Source organism: Mauremys reevesii, linkage group 1, assembly GCF_016161935.1.
Source record: "Mauremys reevesii isolate NIE-2019 linkage group 1, ASM1616193v1, whole genome shotgun sequence".
Taxonomy (NCBI): Eukaryota; Metazoa; Chordata; order Testudines; family Geoemydidae; genus Mauremys; species Mauremys reevesii.
Window position 1 is genome coordinate 279,424,208 of NC_052623.1, and position 17,351 is coordinate 279,441,558.

The 17,351-nt window shown below is 45.1% G+C and overlaps 1 protein-coding gene across 1 annotated transcript in view; it reads right to left on the bottom strand.

Annotated features, from left to right (window-relative positions):
* PLXNC1 (plexin C1) overlaps positions 1–17,351 on the bottom strand; it is an 86,931-nt gene that overhangs the window by 43,823 nt on the left and 25,757 nt on the right. The window contains exons 7-10 of the mRNA XM_039496132.1: positions 11,477–11,546; positions 10,373–10,472; positions 10,173–10,256; positions 5,279–5,418 (exon numbers count right to left, since the gene is read on the bottom strand). Of these exons, the coding sequence (XP_039352066.1) occupies positions 5,279–5,418; positions 10,173–10,256; positions 10,373–10,472; positions 11,477–11,546 (394 nt within the window). The remainder of the gene's footprint in view (positions 1–5,278; positions 5,419–10,172; positions 10,257–10,372; positions 10,473–11,476; positions 11,547–17,351) is intronic.

Below are 17,351 nucleotides of genomic sequence, written 5' to 3' on the forward strand. Positions count from 1 at the left end.
CAATTGGTAACAGAGTATAATACAGCCCAAGACCCACTCGGAGAGTCTCTGAGCTGAAATCGCTGTACCTTTTGATCTATCTACAACGGAGAGGAAGAGTCTCGAAGATTTTCTGAAGGCTCTTGTCCTGTCCAAATAGAAGGCCAAAGCTCTCCTCATATCAAGCATATGAAGAATGGCTTCCCTATTATACTGATGAGGTTTGGGATAAAAGGTTGGAAGCTGAATAAGCTGATTTATGTGGAATGCAGAAGTCACCTTGGGAGTGAACTCTGGATGTGGTCTAAAGCGTGACCTTGGGGATGCACCATTGGAGCTGCTATTTCCCCTATCCTTCTTGAAGAAGTGATGGCTATGAGGAACGCTGTCTTCATGGAAAGGTGAGTTAATGAGCAAGTGGCCATGAGCAACTGCTCAAATGGCAGTATACCTAGTACTTTTAGCACTAGGTTGAGATCCCATTGAGGAATGGGAAGTGTAGGTTGTGAGAAGAAGTTCATTATGCCCTTAAGAAACTTCTTTGTAGTTGGATGCGAGAAGACCGAGTAATCTTCTACCTGTTGGTGGAAGGTTGCAACTGCTGCTAAATGGACCTTTAGTGAACTAACGGAGAGTCACAATTTCTTGAAAGCCAACAGGTAGTCCAGGATTACCAGTAGGGAAGCTGTATAATGGGTGACGCCTTTAGGTTGGTACCATACCTGGAATCTTTTCCATTTTTGCAAATAGATACGACGAGTAGTTCCTTTACTACTGTGTAACAGCATGTCCTGTACCTCCTCAAAGCAAGGTGTCTCCATGTGCTGGCACCATGAAGGAGCCATGCTTTGAGCTGGAAAACCCACAGATTGGGATGGAGAGTGCATCTCTCATTCTGCAACAGGAAATAAGGTGTGATTGGAAGAGTCATCGGTGGATATAATGACAGCTGTGACAGGTAAGGGTACCATGTCTGTCTGGGCCATGTAGGAGCCACGTGGGAGCAATCAGTATGATGTTTCCTTTTTCTCGAGGAGCTGTAGGCAATGTCTGGCTATAATTTGGGGGATGGATTGTACTGTCTCTATCAACGAGGAGAGACTATGGAATCTGTGATGTGAGAGGAGAGCCTTCACCTGAACAGAATCAAGGTTGGCTCCTATGAATTCTAGCCTCTGTACATGTGTTAAGGTCTATAGGCCCAGATTCAGAAACAGATCCAGTGTGGTCTGGGTGATTCATTGGGCCTCTGTGAAGGACCGTGCCCTGAGAAAGCAGTGATCCAGGTAAGGATAAATCAGGATGCCCTGAGAGTGTCAGTGGGCTGCCACTACCAAAAGGACCTTGGAGAATACCTAGGAGTCGATGAGAGGCTAAATGGGAGTACTCTGTACTAGTAGTGGTCCTGGCCCAGCATGAATCTGAGGTAATGTCTGAGACTCAGTATGACAGAAATGTGGAAGTAGGCATCTTGAAAGTCAAAGGCTGAGAACCCATCTCCTTTATCTAATGCTGGAATAATCATTGATAGGATAACCATCTTGAATTTCTGTGCTTTGATGTATTTGTTGAGCGCTCTGAGGTTCAGTATGGGTCTCCAACCTCTCTTTTTCTTTGGTATCAGGAAGTAGCGAGAGTAGAAGCCTTTGCCTCTGAGATGTATGGGCACAGGTTCTATGGCTCCTATGCTGAGGAGATGGTTTACCTCTAGATGTAGTAGACTCTCAAGAGAAGGGTCCCTGAAGAGGAACAGGGAAGGGTGTTTGGAAAGGGGGTGGGAGGAAAAATGAATGGCATATCCATTCTGGACGATCTCCAGCACCCACTTCTCAGAGGTTATCTGTTCTCATGTGCTGTGGAATGGGGAGATGGAATGATCTCGGAAGGGATGGGCGAGGTTTTCCAGTTTGAGATAGCGAGGAGAGTGTTCTATGGGCACCTCAACCAACCCGTCAAAATTGCCACTTCAAAGTGGAGGGCTGAGATAAAGTCAGTTGGAGTCCTGATTACTTTCACCTGGGGAACCTCGGCTTCTTCCTCTGCGGCTCATAAGATCTTTGTGATGAGTACTGAGATGTATATTGCGCTGATTGGGGCTTGAATGGTGGCAGAAGACTGTACTTTCTTTTATAGATGGGAGTAAAGATCCCAAGGGATTGAAGAGTCATCTAAGAATCCTTCAGTGTGTGGAGAGACATGTCAGTCTTCTCTGCAAATAACTTTGTTTTCTCAAAAGGAAGATCCTCTACTGTGGTTTGGACTTCTCTAAGGAAGCCGGACAAATGAAGCCACAAAGCCCATCTCATCACAACAGCCGTGGAAATTGATCATACTGCTATGTCAGCCACATCTAACACAGACTGGAGGGACATCTTAGCCACCTGGTGGCCCTTGTTAATTACGGTTTTGAGAGTCAGGGAGTGGGTCAATAAAGGAACAGAGTTTTGTGTAGTTCTGGTAGTCATATTGTGCTAACAAGGCTTGGTAGTTTGCCACATGGAACTGAAGGGTGGCAGATGAGTACACTTGCCTACCAAACAGATCTAAACGTTTCTGGTCCCATTCATAAGGAGTGAACTTAAACTGGTGCTATCAGACCTTAGCGTTAATTGCATCCACAATGATGGAATTGGGAGGCGAGTGGGGAAAAAAGAAATTCTGTGTCCTTTGCCAGCACATAATATTTTTTATCCACCCTCTTCCCCATTGGCGGGACAGATGTTGGGGTCTGCCATATGACTCTGGATGTGTCTGGTATGGCCTCATTAATCGGGAGGGCCACTCTGGAGGAGGTGGAAGAATGTAAGATGTCCACCAGTTTGTGATAGGATTTTGTCACTTCTTCTTGTAATGGTATTTGTAGGGCTTCTGCCACCTTCTGTGACAAGTCCTGGAATAACTTGAAATCATCCATCATCAATGGCAGTGGGGGTGAGGGGGTGGATCACCATCTCATCTGGTGAGGATGATGAGAGATGGGCTTGGGAGTGACTTCTTCTTCCACCTCTGTCTCAATTTTTTCCCCTTGTCCTGGGGGTTCAGAAGCCCTCCAAGCCACAACTGAAGAAGGGTGTCTCCTTGCTTGTTGGTATGCCATGCTGGAGGCATGGAAGGTTTGCTGCCTCTGAGCCTGTCAAGAGTCCCAGTATGGCCATTATGGTGGGTAGGGGCCCGGCGGCTGGTAGCATGAATGGCCAAACCAGGGAGGCAGTGGATCAGGTGGGCGATACGCCTGATGCCCATAGTGAAATTGGACCCAGTATGGCAAGTGAGAAGAGCATGAGGAACCCACGTCTTCTTTCTCACTTTCCAACTCCAATGATAATGGTGGTGCATTGCAAGGAGACCTCAGTGAACCCGGGGCTCTGAGTGAGCTAGGGACCTGGGCTCCAGTACTAAGTAAGTGTGAATCCAGTGCGTTGGACACCAAAAGATCCATCACACACCAGAAATCAGGCAGTGCTGATTGTGTCAGTGATGGTGTCAGTACTGGCAGTGGTTGTCAGTGCCGAGCAGCTTGCACTGATGGAGTCAGGGATATGGACCTGGCCACAATGTCCGTCGGTGCCACGTGCACTGAAGTCAGTATTGGTGCAGATGACCATACTGACGGAGCCTTCCCCAGGGTGGAACTTCTGTGTCTTTCACATTTCTGCAGTACCAGTGCTTCTTTGCCCATGCCCATTGGGTCCTTGAGCAGTCCAACTTGTTCTGTTGGCTTGGTACTATGCGTTCCCTGGGTACCAGTTTTAGCCAGCTTCTGTGCCATTGGTACTGATTATACTGATGGAGCCAGGGATTGTTTTTGGCTCGATGGGCTCGCTACGGGGACTCACAAACCTCTTAGTGGTCCTGTGAGTGGCTAATCACTCTGGGTTCACTTCCCTATAACACAGAAAATTGCATTGAGACTTCCCGCTGGGATTCTGGGGGCTGAAGGGCTGACTCCATGAGCAGGAGTTTAAGCCTTAACTCTTTCTTTCCTGGACCTGGGCTTCAGTTGTTGGGGCACAAGTTACACTTTTGTGGAATGTGCTTTTCCCCCAGGCAATGTCTATCTGGTATAGATTCCTTGCAACTGAGGCACTTTTTAAAGCATGGAGAGGGTCCCCCCCAAACAAATTTGATAGGAGGCAAACCCTTTCTTCTTCATTTTTCTTTCTTCTTATACTTTTTTTTTAGGCAAGGCCAAATAAAATGCAAACAAGGAAACAAAGAAAAAATGGCTTCAAGGAAGCTAAAATTAGCACATCTAAAGGGAGTTGTTAATCCATGAAAGGACTGGTTTAGCTCTGTCTCTAGCAAAGGGTGGTTGAGAAGGAACTGAGGAAGGTCACCCGTACATGCTGGCTAGCATCATGGCAGGCAAGGAGCGACACATGCGCAGGCAGGACGGACTGCTACCAAAGTTCTCTGATCAGCAGCGCAGGGACGCAGACACACCTACAGTGAAGCACCCATAGGGATACTACTTGAAGAAGAAGGGGTCGGAGGAGAAGGCAGATAGTCAGCTGAATGAAGTAGCTGTGTGCCACAAACACTGCATTCTGGCTATTTGATGAAGTTGTGTAAAGCCATGTCAGGTTTCCATTGCACAATTAGTGTGCAACTCTCTGTGCCTCTGAAGTGACTCTTCAAGATTGAATATCATTAATCGAGGATAATCTAGTCTATTTCACCAAGGGTTACACTGTGCAATTGTTATTCACATTGGTGAACAGGCACTTACACAAACAGTCCCACTGAGCACTGCACAGTCTATGCACTCAGTTGTCACAGAAGTCTCCAGTACCGGCAGAGTTCTGAAGCATGGTTGGGATTTGTTGGGGTGGGTCAAAACATGGCTGAGGTATTCCTATGCCCCAACTATTTTCTGCCTGCTGCAAAGCCCAGAGGGGCAATGGCACCTGAGTGTGAGATAGGGGAGCCTTCAGAACATCCCTTACTACTACCAAGGGCTGAACCAGGATCACTCTGGCAGCTCCAGGATCCAGAATCAGATGTGCCCCTCCCACATACCCACATCATCCCTTGGGCTGTGCACTAATGCAGGGCTGTATTTCCTCCATTGTTTTCAGTGGGAGTTGAGAGCCAGAGCACCTTACCGGATGTGTTCAGCACTGGCTAATTAAGGGGTCATTGATATAAATAATGGGCCACATTTTACCCTTGACTCTAAGTCAATGAGTGCTGCATACTTGCCTGTGCATCTAAAGGCAAAATTTAGCTCTGGGGGGTGTGTGTAATTTTCACTGTACTTAAAATATAAACATAAATATTTGTATTATTTTGGACTCACTTGTCTTGTTTGCAGCTACTGGTTCCAGTCAACACCACTGTAATGTTTGATGCTTCTGTAAAGTTTGCTCCTTTGATTATCACGTCTCTTCTACCTAACACTGATATCCATAAAGGTTCTATGGAAATATTGCAGATAGGCTATTGGAAACAAAACAAAACCTGGTTAAAAAAACAAGCTATTGAAAAAAATGAACATTGAGCTTATGCATTTAAAATATTTTTAAATGAATCAGAATTCATCTTTCTTGTTAATTTTAACATATTTGAATCCGATCATGAGAGGTGGTGAACAAGCCACAACTCCTTTTCAAGTCTTCTAATTTTAGCAATGTTAACGTTTGCATTTCTACTGAAATAAAACTACCACCAGGAAGTGCAATCTAACATACTGATAGATATGTATCACAGAAATCAACTTTAAAATGCAGCTTTATATGTTACTGTTCCACAATTCAGAAAAAGCACAACCTGAAACAATACCTATGATCAGAGAAACAAACTGTAACTCTAGCCAATGTCTTGAAAACGGTATGGCTGACTAGAATTCTAGAATGAAAAGACAAGAAACAGGATAAAGCTGGTTCACTGGACGCTTTTTAAAGCCATACACAGGGTTTTTGAATACTATATAGCCACATTTCAAGGGAAGGTAATTTACATGTGCATCTTCCTGTGCATAAAAATGACACTATGTGTGGTGATGTCCCAATAGATAGCCAGTAATGTTTTAAAGAAACATGGCCAATTTTAATAGTCACATTTCTTTCTGGACTTCTTATTTTTACTTATGATTGTTAAAAAACTAACATGTTATTTCAGTTTGTTCATTTGGTGCATTTGACACCAGAGTGTGTGTAGTTGGTTTAGCTCTTTCCACTGTATTATAATCAGTTAGTCAGTTTCCTCTGTGCGCATTATTCACGCAACAGGGGTGAGAAAAAAATATCTAAAAATATAGGAAGGTCTGACTCTAAAACCACAAATTGGTTGGGGCCTTCAAGGGTAAATGATTTTTAACTATTTTTTAAAAGCTAGTTACATGTTAAAAACGACCCTTTAGGATTTCAAGTTTTATGATTATCCAGATTTTTAATGAGTTTGTTTGTGGGCAGACCCATTGACACACTCCCTTGCCCGGTTTAGAGCTTGGTTCAGCATGGCTGCTGAAATATCGAAAGCTTCTCCCATGTGTTCTCCAGCTCATTTTATGCATGTATGTCAAGAAAACATTGCTAATTTATTCTGTGAGAGCACACTGTGTTCATCATGATTTGCTGCTTTTCCTCTCTACTCTCAGAGCAGTGTCATTCACACCAGTGTATCCTCTAATTTTGTATATCCATGTGCAGAATGAATTTTGTTATGTGCACCAAAATGAAAGTGATGAATTTTGTTATGCGCACCCCTTCATATTGGTGCACATAACAAAATTCATGCGGTGGGGGTGGGGCCAAGGGATTTGAAGTGTGGAAGGGGGCTCAGGGCTGGGGCATAGGGTTGGGGTGGGGCGGGGCGGGACTCTGGCTGGGGGTGAAGGCTCTGGCCTGGGGCCAGGGATGAGGGGTTTAGGGTACAGGAGGGAGCTCAGGGCTGGGGCAGAGGGTTGGGGTTTGGGGGACGTGAGGGCTCTGGCTGGAGGTGCAAGCTCTGAGGTGGGGCTGGGGATGAGGGGTTCAGGATGCAGGAGTGGGCTCAGGGCTGGGGCAGAGGGTTGAGTGCAGGGGGTGAGGGCTCCGGCTAGGGTTGAAGGCTCTGGGGTGGGGCTGGGGATGAAGGGTTTGGGAGGGGGATCAGTGCTGGGGCAGAGGGCTGGGGTGCAGGCTCTGGGGTAGGGCCAGGGATGAGGGGTTTGGGGTGCAGGCTGCCCAGGGGCTGCAGTGGGGAGAGAGGACTCCCCCCAGCCCTCTCTCCCCACTGCAACTCAGGGCCGGGGGACAGACGCCTCTCCCTGGCTGTGGCATTTCCAGCGGGGCTGGAATGGGGCGAGGGAGGGGCTCCTCTCCCCAGGCCATGGCAAGTCCGGGGCAGGTCCATGCTGGGGCTGGCAGGGAGGGGTGCCTCTCTCCATTGGGGCAGCTCCTCACGTGGGCTGGCGGGAAGGGGCACCTCTCCCTGCTGCAGCCCTGAGGCCCTGCGCAGGGCTTAACAGCGGCTGCGCAGCTTAAAGGGAACTTAGATTCACACCTCTAATGTTAAAAGAATTCAAGGTTGCTTAAGCCCCAAATTTGAACTACTTATGCTCTCTCTATATGATCTTATGGTTACAAAGCTAGCGGCACCTCTGTCCCCTTTCTGCAGGCACCCCTCAGGTCTCAGGATTCTCTCATAGACTGGGCCCTGGGCTACAGTACCCTATGGATGGACCATGCTTACCCAGCAGGTCTGACTGGGCTCGGCACCTGTGATTCTTTCCTTCGGGAGCTGTGACAAATGGATTATGGTTAGGGCCCTACCAAATTCACAGCCATGAAAAACACATCATGGACCATGAAATCTGGTCTCTCCCCATGAAATCTGGTCTTTTGTGTGCTTTTACCCCATTCTGTATAGATTTCATGGGGGAGACCAGCGCTTCTCAAATTGAGGGTCCTGACCCAAAAGGGAGTTTCAGGGGGTCACAAGGTTATTTTAGCAGGGTTGCAGTATTGCTACCCTTACTTCTGTGCTGCCTTCAGAGCTGGGCTCCTGGACAGCAGCCACTGCTTTCCAACTGCCCAGCTCTGAAGGCAGCGCCGCCGCCAGGAGCAGCACAGAAGTAAGGGGAGCAGTACTGCAACCCCCCCATCACAATAACCTTACGACCCATGATGTGGGTATAGCCAGCATCTACTGCTCTGTAATTATTCTCTGCTTCCCAGGGATCATAAGGGGTCCAGGTATTCAGGGTGTAAATTAAAGCATCCCTGAAGCTGCTCTAACTTACTTCAGAGGTCAGATAGGCCTGTGCCAAAGACCCTGAATATGGGAAGCGCCACTAATGCACTTGGAAACGAGGCATAGAGGAGTTTGCTCTGTACTCTATGCACACATCAACTCCAAAATATTAATGTTCAGACGTGCACATACTACAGTCCCATTTTTCTGTTTGAAAAACAAAAGTGATCTTATTATTTTGTTCAAAAACGTCACCATCAAGCCTAGCAGCTGAATTGTGAGGTAACTCATCTTGACGTATAAGGTATTAGGCGGACATATACAGAGAAGTAGAGATAAGAATACTATATTCCCCCCTTAGCATCTATTTATAGCAGCCATGCTATCTCACAGAAAATGAGAAACCAAATAGATAGCAACTTTCTATGTACAGTAACTCCTCACTTAACGTTGTAGTTGTATTCCTGAAAAATGCGACTTTAAGTTAAACGATGTTAAGTGAATCCAATTTCCCCATAAGAATGAATGTATATGGGGCGGTTAGGTTCCAGGGAATTTTTTTTTTTGCCGTACAGTAGAGTACTATAGTTGGGAGGTGCCCTCGCCTTACCCCACACAGGCACAGCCCACTGGCAGGCACTGCAGACAATGAGGCAGGCAAGGAGGCTGAAGGTGCTGTAAGCTAGGAGAAGCACCTTGCGCAGCAGCAGCAGCAGCTTCCCCTACTCTGCAAGCACCAGGGGCGGGGGGCTCAACCCTTGGCCTGCCCATGTCCCCCCTTCCCCCAAGCCCCCACTCTTAACCCGCCTATTCTTCCCCCCTCCTTCCCCCTTTACTCCGCATACCGCGTCCTCACTCCTTCCCCCTCCCTCCTGAACACTGCAAGCCCGCTGATTGCCACGGGCAGGAGGCAGAGGAGGGAGAGGGGAGGTGCACCGCATCCTCACTCCTCCCCCCTCCCTCCTGCCCGTGGCAATCAGCTGGCTTGCGATTTTCAGGGGGCAGGAGAGAGGGGGGAGGAGCAAGGACTCGGCGCACAGGATCCCCCCTCCCTCCCCTGCCTCCTGCCCATGGCAATCAGCTGGTTTGCGGCGTTCAGGAGGCAGAGGGAGCCTGCGTGCCGAGTCCTCGCTCTTTCCCCCTTCCTTCTGAATGCCGCAAGCCAGCTGATTGCTGCGGGCAGGAGGCGGGGGGAGAGGGGGAAGGCGCTGATCTGCAGGGTCTGCCTGCAGGCGGGAGGTGCTGTGGGGGGGCGTAGGGGAGCTGATGGGGGGCTGCCAGCTGTGGACAAAGCAGGCAGCCAAACGACGTTATAGTGAAGAATTGCACAACTTTAAATGAAGCATGTTCTGTAATTGAGCAGGGAAATAAGATCGAAACAACATTAAGCAAGAGGACGTTAAAAGGAGAGTTACTGTACCTATTATCCATCAATCAAACTCCTCTTCAATACCCACTTCTCTTCTGACACTTACAGCAAATCAGCAAACCACTGATGGCTAAGCTGAGTAGCACCAACTGATTCTGTCTATTTAATTTTATCAAACATTTAAGATTGTTTGGAACCATCAAGAAAGCAAGAATGGTCTTGTGGTTAAGGCACTTAGGACACTGGAGATCTGAGTTCAGTTTCTGGTTCTGCCATAGAATCCTCATGTGACTTTGCACAAGTCATTTAATCTCTCTTTGCCTCATTCTCCATCTGTAAAATAGGGCTGGTAATACTTCCTACCCACTCTTTGTCTATGTACTTTGTGTGGTGTTTGAGGGAAGTACTATCTCTTTCTATGTATATGTACAACACCTAGCAGAGTGGAGCCCGAATCCTAGTTTGTGTCACTAAGCGCTATTTAATATAATTAATAATAATAATAATAACAAGCTTGTGCAATAATTATATACCAATTAATTCTCTTATAATTACCCTTGCCTTCCTTCCAACCTTCCCTCCTTTAATATGAGCATTTCCCCTGATCAATTTGTGCATCATTTACATCTATCTAAAAATGTTAGCTAACCTCTGACATCTGTGTAGTAGCTGTCATTTGGGAAGCAGTAGTGGCTGGCACATCCCCTTGTTTGTCAATCGGATGACAATCATCCTGAAAAATTCCAAACAGTCTGTCACATCAAAATGAATAGGAAACATACATTTACTTAAATAATAAAAAAGGTACCACCGAAAATGTTAAGTTCTATAAATCCCAAAGAATTTTACCTGAACTTGCCCAGAATCATCAGGCTTGCAGGCAACAAAGGGAGAGAGACGCTTTATTTCACAGAAGGCACAAACACCAGAGCTGATACATCTTGAGCAACTGGCAATACATAAAACAGAGATAGTTTGCATCAAATACAGGGATTAAGCAAATACATTAAGAAATACATTTGTGAACATGAAATTTCAGTTATGCAAAAAGTACAAACCTAACAGAACAACACTGTAAATCTTTAAACTATATTAAAATGAGCAAAACACTTATCTGTGTTATAACCTCCAGTAGGTCCAGTGTTCTACCCACCAAGGAGAAGGAAGAGATGCTCCCTGCAACTCTTCCCTATCTCAATGTTTATTACAGTCAGAAAAGGAAAAGTGTTGATTAAGGGGTCTAGGGACACAGGACACAGAACTGGAAGGGACCTCCTTGGATCATTAAATCCAGTCCCCTGCTATCGCAGGGAACCCTGCCATATATATAATCTTGTTCATAATCTATCCACATCCTGTATGAGTAACTCCCACTGCTCTCAGTAAGAGTTCTCAGTTCAAAATAAGCCCAGAATATGGTGCTAAAGAATGGATGTGTAGATATAACTGCTCCTTGGGTTTCAATATTACCACTATTTCATTAGGTGTTACTTCCTGCTGTTAACATCACAACAAATGGCATCACTGCTTTAATAGGAGAAAACAACTTAAGATGAACTTCACACACTTTTCTGGGTCTTCTGTATCCATTCATCCAGGTTAGACCATGGGAGGGTACAACATGGCCCTCAGCCCTTACACACGTAAAATGTCCACTGATATCCAGGTTACAGCCTTTATTATTTCAGTGGGAGTTAGCATTGTTATAACAACCCTCCTGTAGCTGCCAGGGGCTTATAAGAAATATCTCTTTTTATCATTTGATTTTAAAACAGACACCACATGAAAGCAGCTTTATAAAGCCACAAAAAAGGGGAGAGGATATAGGCCAGGAAAAGGGATTTCTCAGCCTCTGGTGAAGTGCATCCCCCTTTTTAAATACTTAAAAAAATAACATGCACACACCTCAGATACACAGTCCTTAGTGAATGTATTTAGAAAACAAACTCTTACTTTTTCAACTGAAATGTTTCTGACAAATTCCAAGAATCAGCAATGAGTGTCACTTCAACAGCTGAAATATCTGGAAAAAAGTTACCTGTATTAGATGTATGTTGGTTACCATGCTACAAGAAATAACTGAATATACATTGACTTAATCTTAGCAGTCAACATACATCAAGCTGCATCCTGGTTGGTATGTTTGTCCTCTCTCTCTCCCTCTTCCCTCACATATACACTTTTGCTTTATATAACAACAACAACAACAACATAATTTTGTCTTTCTACAGCACCTTCCATCCAAAATTCTCAAAACACTTTACACACTTTCATGATTTAAGCTTGGCATCACCCCTGTGAGGTAGGAAAGTAATATTATCTTCATGCCAAGAGATGAGGAAACTCCCCCACAGAGGAATTCATAGAATCATAGAATATCACAATTGGAGGGGACCTCAGGAAGTCATCTAGTCCAACCCCCTGCTCAAAGCAGGACCAATCCCCAACTAAATCATCCCAGCCAGGGCTTTGTCAAGCCTGACCTTAAAAACCTCGAAGGAAGGAGATTCCACCACCTCCCTAGGTAACCCATTCCAGTGCTTCACCACCCTCCCAATGAAAAAGTTTTTCCTAATATCCAACCTAAACCTCCCCCACTGCAACTTGAGACCATTACTCCTTGTTTTGTCATCTGCTACCACTGAGAACAGTCTAGATCCAACCTCTTTGGAACCCCTTTTCAGGTAGTTGAAAGCACCTATCAAATCCCCCTTCATTCTTCTCTTCTGCAGACTAAACAATCCAGGTTCCCTCAGCCTCTCCTCATAAGTCATGTGCTCCAGCCCCCTAATCATTTTTGTTGCCCTCCGCTGGACTCTTTCCAATTTTTCCACATCCTTCTTGTAGTGTGGGGCCCAAAACAGTACTCCAGATGAAGCCTCACCAATGTCAAATAGAGGAGAATCCCTCGATCTGCTGGCAATGCCCCTACTTATACAGCCCAAAATGCCCTTAGCCTTCTTGGCAACAAGGGCACACAGTTGACTCATATCCAGTTTTTCATCCACTGTAACTCCTAGGTCCTTTTTTGCAGAACTGCTTCCTAGCCATTCAGCCCCTAGTCTGTAGCAGTGCATGGGATTCTTCCATCCTAAGTGCAGGACTCTGCACTTGTCCTTGTTGACAGGGGCGGCTCCAGGCCCCAGCACGCCAAGCGCGTGCTTGGGGCGGCAAGCCGCGGGGGGCGCTCTGCCGGTCGCTGCGAGGGCAGCAGGCAGGCTGCCTTTGGCAGCTTGCCTGTGGAGGGTCCGCTGCTCCCGCAGCTTCGGTGGACCTCCCGCAGGCGTGCCTGCGGAAAGTCCGCTGGTCCTGTCGCTTCGGACCTCCCACAGGTTCGCCGAAGCTGTGGGAGCAGCGGACCCTCTGCAGGCAAGCTGCCAAAGGCAGCCTGCCTGCTGTGCTTGGGGCGGCAAAATCCCTAGAGCCGCCCCTGCTTGTTGAACCTCATCAGATTATTTTTGGCCCAATCCTCTTATTTGTCTAGGTCCCTCTGTATCCTATCCCTACTCTCCAGTGTATCTACCACTCCTCCCAGTTTAGTGTCATCTGCAAACTTGCTGAGCGTGCAGTCCACACCATCCTCCAGATCATTAATGAAGATATTGAACAAAACCGGCCTCAGGACCGACCCTTGAGGCACTCTGCTTGATACTGGCTGCCAACTAGACATGGAGCCATTGATCACTACCCATTGAGCCCGACGATCTAGCCAGCTTTCTATCCAGCTTATAGTCCATTCATCCAGCCCATACTTCTTTAACTTGCTGGCAAGAATACTGTGGGAGACCGTATCAAAAGCTTTGCTAAAGTCAAGGAATATCACATCCACTGTTTTCCCCTCATTCACAGAGCCAGTTATCTCCTCATAGAAGGCAATTAGGTTAGTCAGGCACGACTTGCCCTTGGTGAATCCATACTGACTGTTCCTGATCAGTTTCCTCTCCTCTAAGTGCTTCAGAATTGATTCCTTGAGGACCTGCCCCATGATTTTTCCAGGGACTGAGGTGAGGCTGACTGGCCTGTAGTTCCCCGGATCCTCCTTCTTCCCTTTTTAAAGATGGGCACTACATTAGCCTTTTTCCAATCATCTGGGACCTCCTCCGTTTGCCATGAGTTTTCAAAGATAATGGCCCATGGCTTTGCAATCACATCTGCCAACTCCTTTAGCACCCTCAGATGCAGCGCATCCAGCCTCATGGACTTGTGCTTGTCCAGCTTTTCTAAATAGTCCTGAACCACTTCTTTCTCCACAGAGGGCTGGTCACCTCCTCCCCATGCTGTGCTGCCCAGTGCAGTAGTCTGGGAGCTAACCATGTTCGTGAAGACAGAGGCAAAAAAAAGCATTGAGTACATTAGCTTTTTCCACATCCTCTGTCACTAGGCTGCCTCCCTCATTCAGTAAGGGGCCCACACTTTCCTTGACTTTCTTCTTGTTCCTAACATACCTGAAGAAACCCTTCTTGTTGCCCTTCAAATCCCTTGCTAGCTGCAAATTAAGTGACTTCCCCAGGATTACACTGCATGTCTGTGGCAAAACCCAAATTTCCCAGCTTCCAGGCTTGTGCTTTAACCACTAGACAGGTGCTTCTCTTCACAAACAATACTTCCTTCTCTTTCTGTCTCAAACTCTTCTACAAACTGTGCTATCTACACAGTAGCTATTTTTATCCTGTTTAAATATTTTATGACTATAAAATATGATTTGCTATTATTTCAGCCAGTAATTACTATACCAACAATTCATTGGCAGCTATGGAATGAAAGAATACCTTCCTCTCTCATAAGCTGAATACCACACTCAAAAGTATAGCCAGGCATTTGCCACTTAAGCTATGAAGTGTGCTTTGCAATGGTCCCTTATATTTTTGTGAGTGTGTGTGCGTGCCTGCATGCACATGCATGCAGAACAAATAACTGCCCGAGCTCAAGTTACACCTACCCACCTATGTGTGTTAGCTGGTCATGGTCAACCCTGGGATGAACACTTACTTTGGGACTACTCATAGGGTTAAGTATCAGAGGGGTAGCCCTGTTAGTCTGGATCTGTAAAAGTAGCAAAGAATCCTGTGGCACCTTATAGACTAACAGACGTTTTGCAGCATGAGCTGGTGCATAGCTCATGCTGCAAAACGTCTGTTAGTCTATAAGGTGCCACAGGATTCTTTGCTGCTTTCATAGGGTTAAGCACTTTGCCGCAATGGGGCCAGAACACCAGATTTTTAAAGGTATTTTAGTTATCTAAAGATGCAGATAGGCACCTAGCAGGATTTGAAAATTCACACTAAGGCATATCTGCATCTTTAGGCACGTAAAAACCTTTAAAAATCTGGTCCATAGTGCATAAAGTTAACCATGCGCCTAAGTCACTGCATGATCAGAGACTTAAGTGGTCATAATTCACCATTTATTAATAAGTGCTTGAATGGGAGGAGAAGAGAGAATGAGCAAAGGAAAGATATTTCGCTGCTTCTGGTGGAGTCTATGCCTTCTTTAAATACTAAAAACAAATTACTCTTATCCTTGGCTGATCAAGTTGTTAGCGGAAAAACAGCTGTTGATTTCAGTATGAGCTGGACTGAGCTGAAGAAGAATGCATCAGATTGCACTGAGCAGTAGCTGTTTTCAAAGCATTTTCCCTGGTGAGAAGATCACAGGAGTCTCGCAAAGGCCCTTTCTCACAGGGTGAGGGCAACTCAATATCAGATAGCGTGTACTTTTCAACATACTTGCCACACCCCTGGTTCTATTAGTAACTGATGTGTAGCAGTAGTCATAACTGTAGTAAAATGACAGTAACACCTAGAAGCTCTAGTTGAATTCAGGGCCCCATTTGTGCTAGGCATTATACAAACACATTGTAAGCAACAGACCCCCCCCACACCATAAAAAAAGAGGGGGGAAGTGACAAATTCTACAACTGTGCTAACGTGGCTCATATGAGTGGGTCAATAATAGGCATTATAAAAGTTCCTAATGTATTTATGACACTACTTGCATTTTTAAAAGTCCATTAATATGTATTTACAACGGACAGCTTAATGCCCTGGAGTCATCCTCTATTATCCCAGCTGTCACACACTTATGACAATAGCTTTTCCTTTTGTTTTTAACAATCAATATTAGAAAAAGATGTCAACACACACAGAAATACATTTAAGTAACAGCTCGGGCTGTGAAGCCTGTGACTCCAGTGGGAGTTTTGCCTGAGCAAAGACTGTAGGATGAGATCTTAAGACCTCGACACTGCAAGTAGCTCCCAATGGGAACAAGACTCCATCTGTGCAGAGCTCTTTGCAGGTTTGGGGTCTACAATAAAATCAAGACTGTTCAGAAATTAAAGCTGATGTTTCATTTATCCCTTTACATGGGAGTATTAAAAGAGGACCAGATCTATGCATACTGTTATGTATCTTTTGGTCTACAATACTTAGGAAAAGAGAAAAGGTTAATGCTAGCGTTTTAGTGTCTACGTTAAATTTCCTTATCCCACTGTTTTTTGTCAAACTCTCAGTACATTTTAAAGATGTTTTATTTTTGTGTTCACTAATATGATTGCATCCTTGCCTGTCATTTGTTTTAGAGCTCTCTTTTCTGCTTTGGCACCAGCAGTTTCTAGTGGACTAGAGAAAAATTGTAAAACAGATCTTTAAAAGATCCATATACATCCACACAGATCCATGAAGCAATGCACAGGGAAAAAAGATTATGTTACTAATTGAACAGAAATTGGTGTCATGGATTACCTTTTGAGCTACTTTGGGACTGAATCCTGAATTCCAGAAAGTGAATTCCAAGCTTATAATAATTCACAACCTGATTCTAAGACTTACACTCATCCAAGTCAGGAAACATACCATATGACCTATCTGTCCAATCAGAATAATTCAGATTTTTAATACTCACAACTAACTGCTCATGAACAAAGCCATGGACTAAGAATTACTGCAGAATGATGCAGTGAATTACTCTGAATAATGAATGAAATCAAGAATAGATTTGTTCAGACGGTTCACTGTCTTTTTGCAGGCAATTCACAAACATGAAGAGGCAAAATTTATCAAATAAATTAATCTTTACAATTATCACTCAGCCAATCACCATTGAACCCTAAGTTTTTCTATCTACAGTTGATAAACAATGTATTGTAAAAACACTGGTCACTAACGTTAAACTATAATTCAGATATACATACCCACATTTTTCTCTCATTTCACACTGGTACAACAGTATTAAAAGCCAAATTCTGGTCTCCCATATGAGAACAGAATTTGATTCTTAACCACTAATTCACATTAGTTTTCAACATCTCTTGCCAGTAGTCTCCAAACAAAGCTATTTTCCAGAAAAAAGTTAAGAGACTGTATGAGAAGGTATTAAACAGCATATTTCGCAGTATAAACAAAATCAACCCTGCCCCTCAGTTTAATTCAGACTGAAATCAATAGGCGTTTTACCATGTAATTGAGGACAGAATTGAGCCCAAAGTAGGTATAACATTATAATCATGAATGTATGTGTGACAGCTGCTATCTTAGCCAACATAGCAGGGGCTGGACCAAGCACTTCCAGAGCTAAAAGACTGAACTAGTATAGGTTGAGCTAAAGAGACACGGCTTCCCAGATGGCAGTTGAAACAACTCAAATTCTCTGCAGATTGGCGCAGAAGGGGACCTATAACATCTTCAGTAGAGGGTTACATATAAACAAAACTTGAACGATCAAGCACACTCTAATATGTTCAAATCACTTGCCAAAATAAGAATCAAGTGTTTTTCAAATGAAAAACCTTAATACAAAGTATGGTCTACATCAGTGGTCACCAACTGGT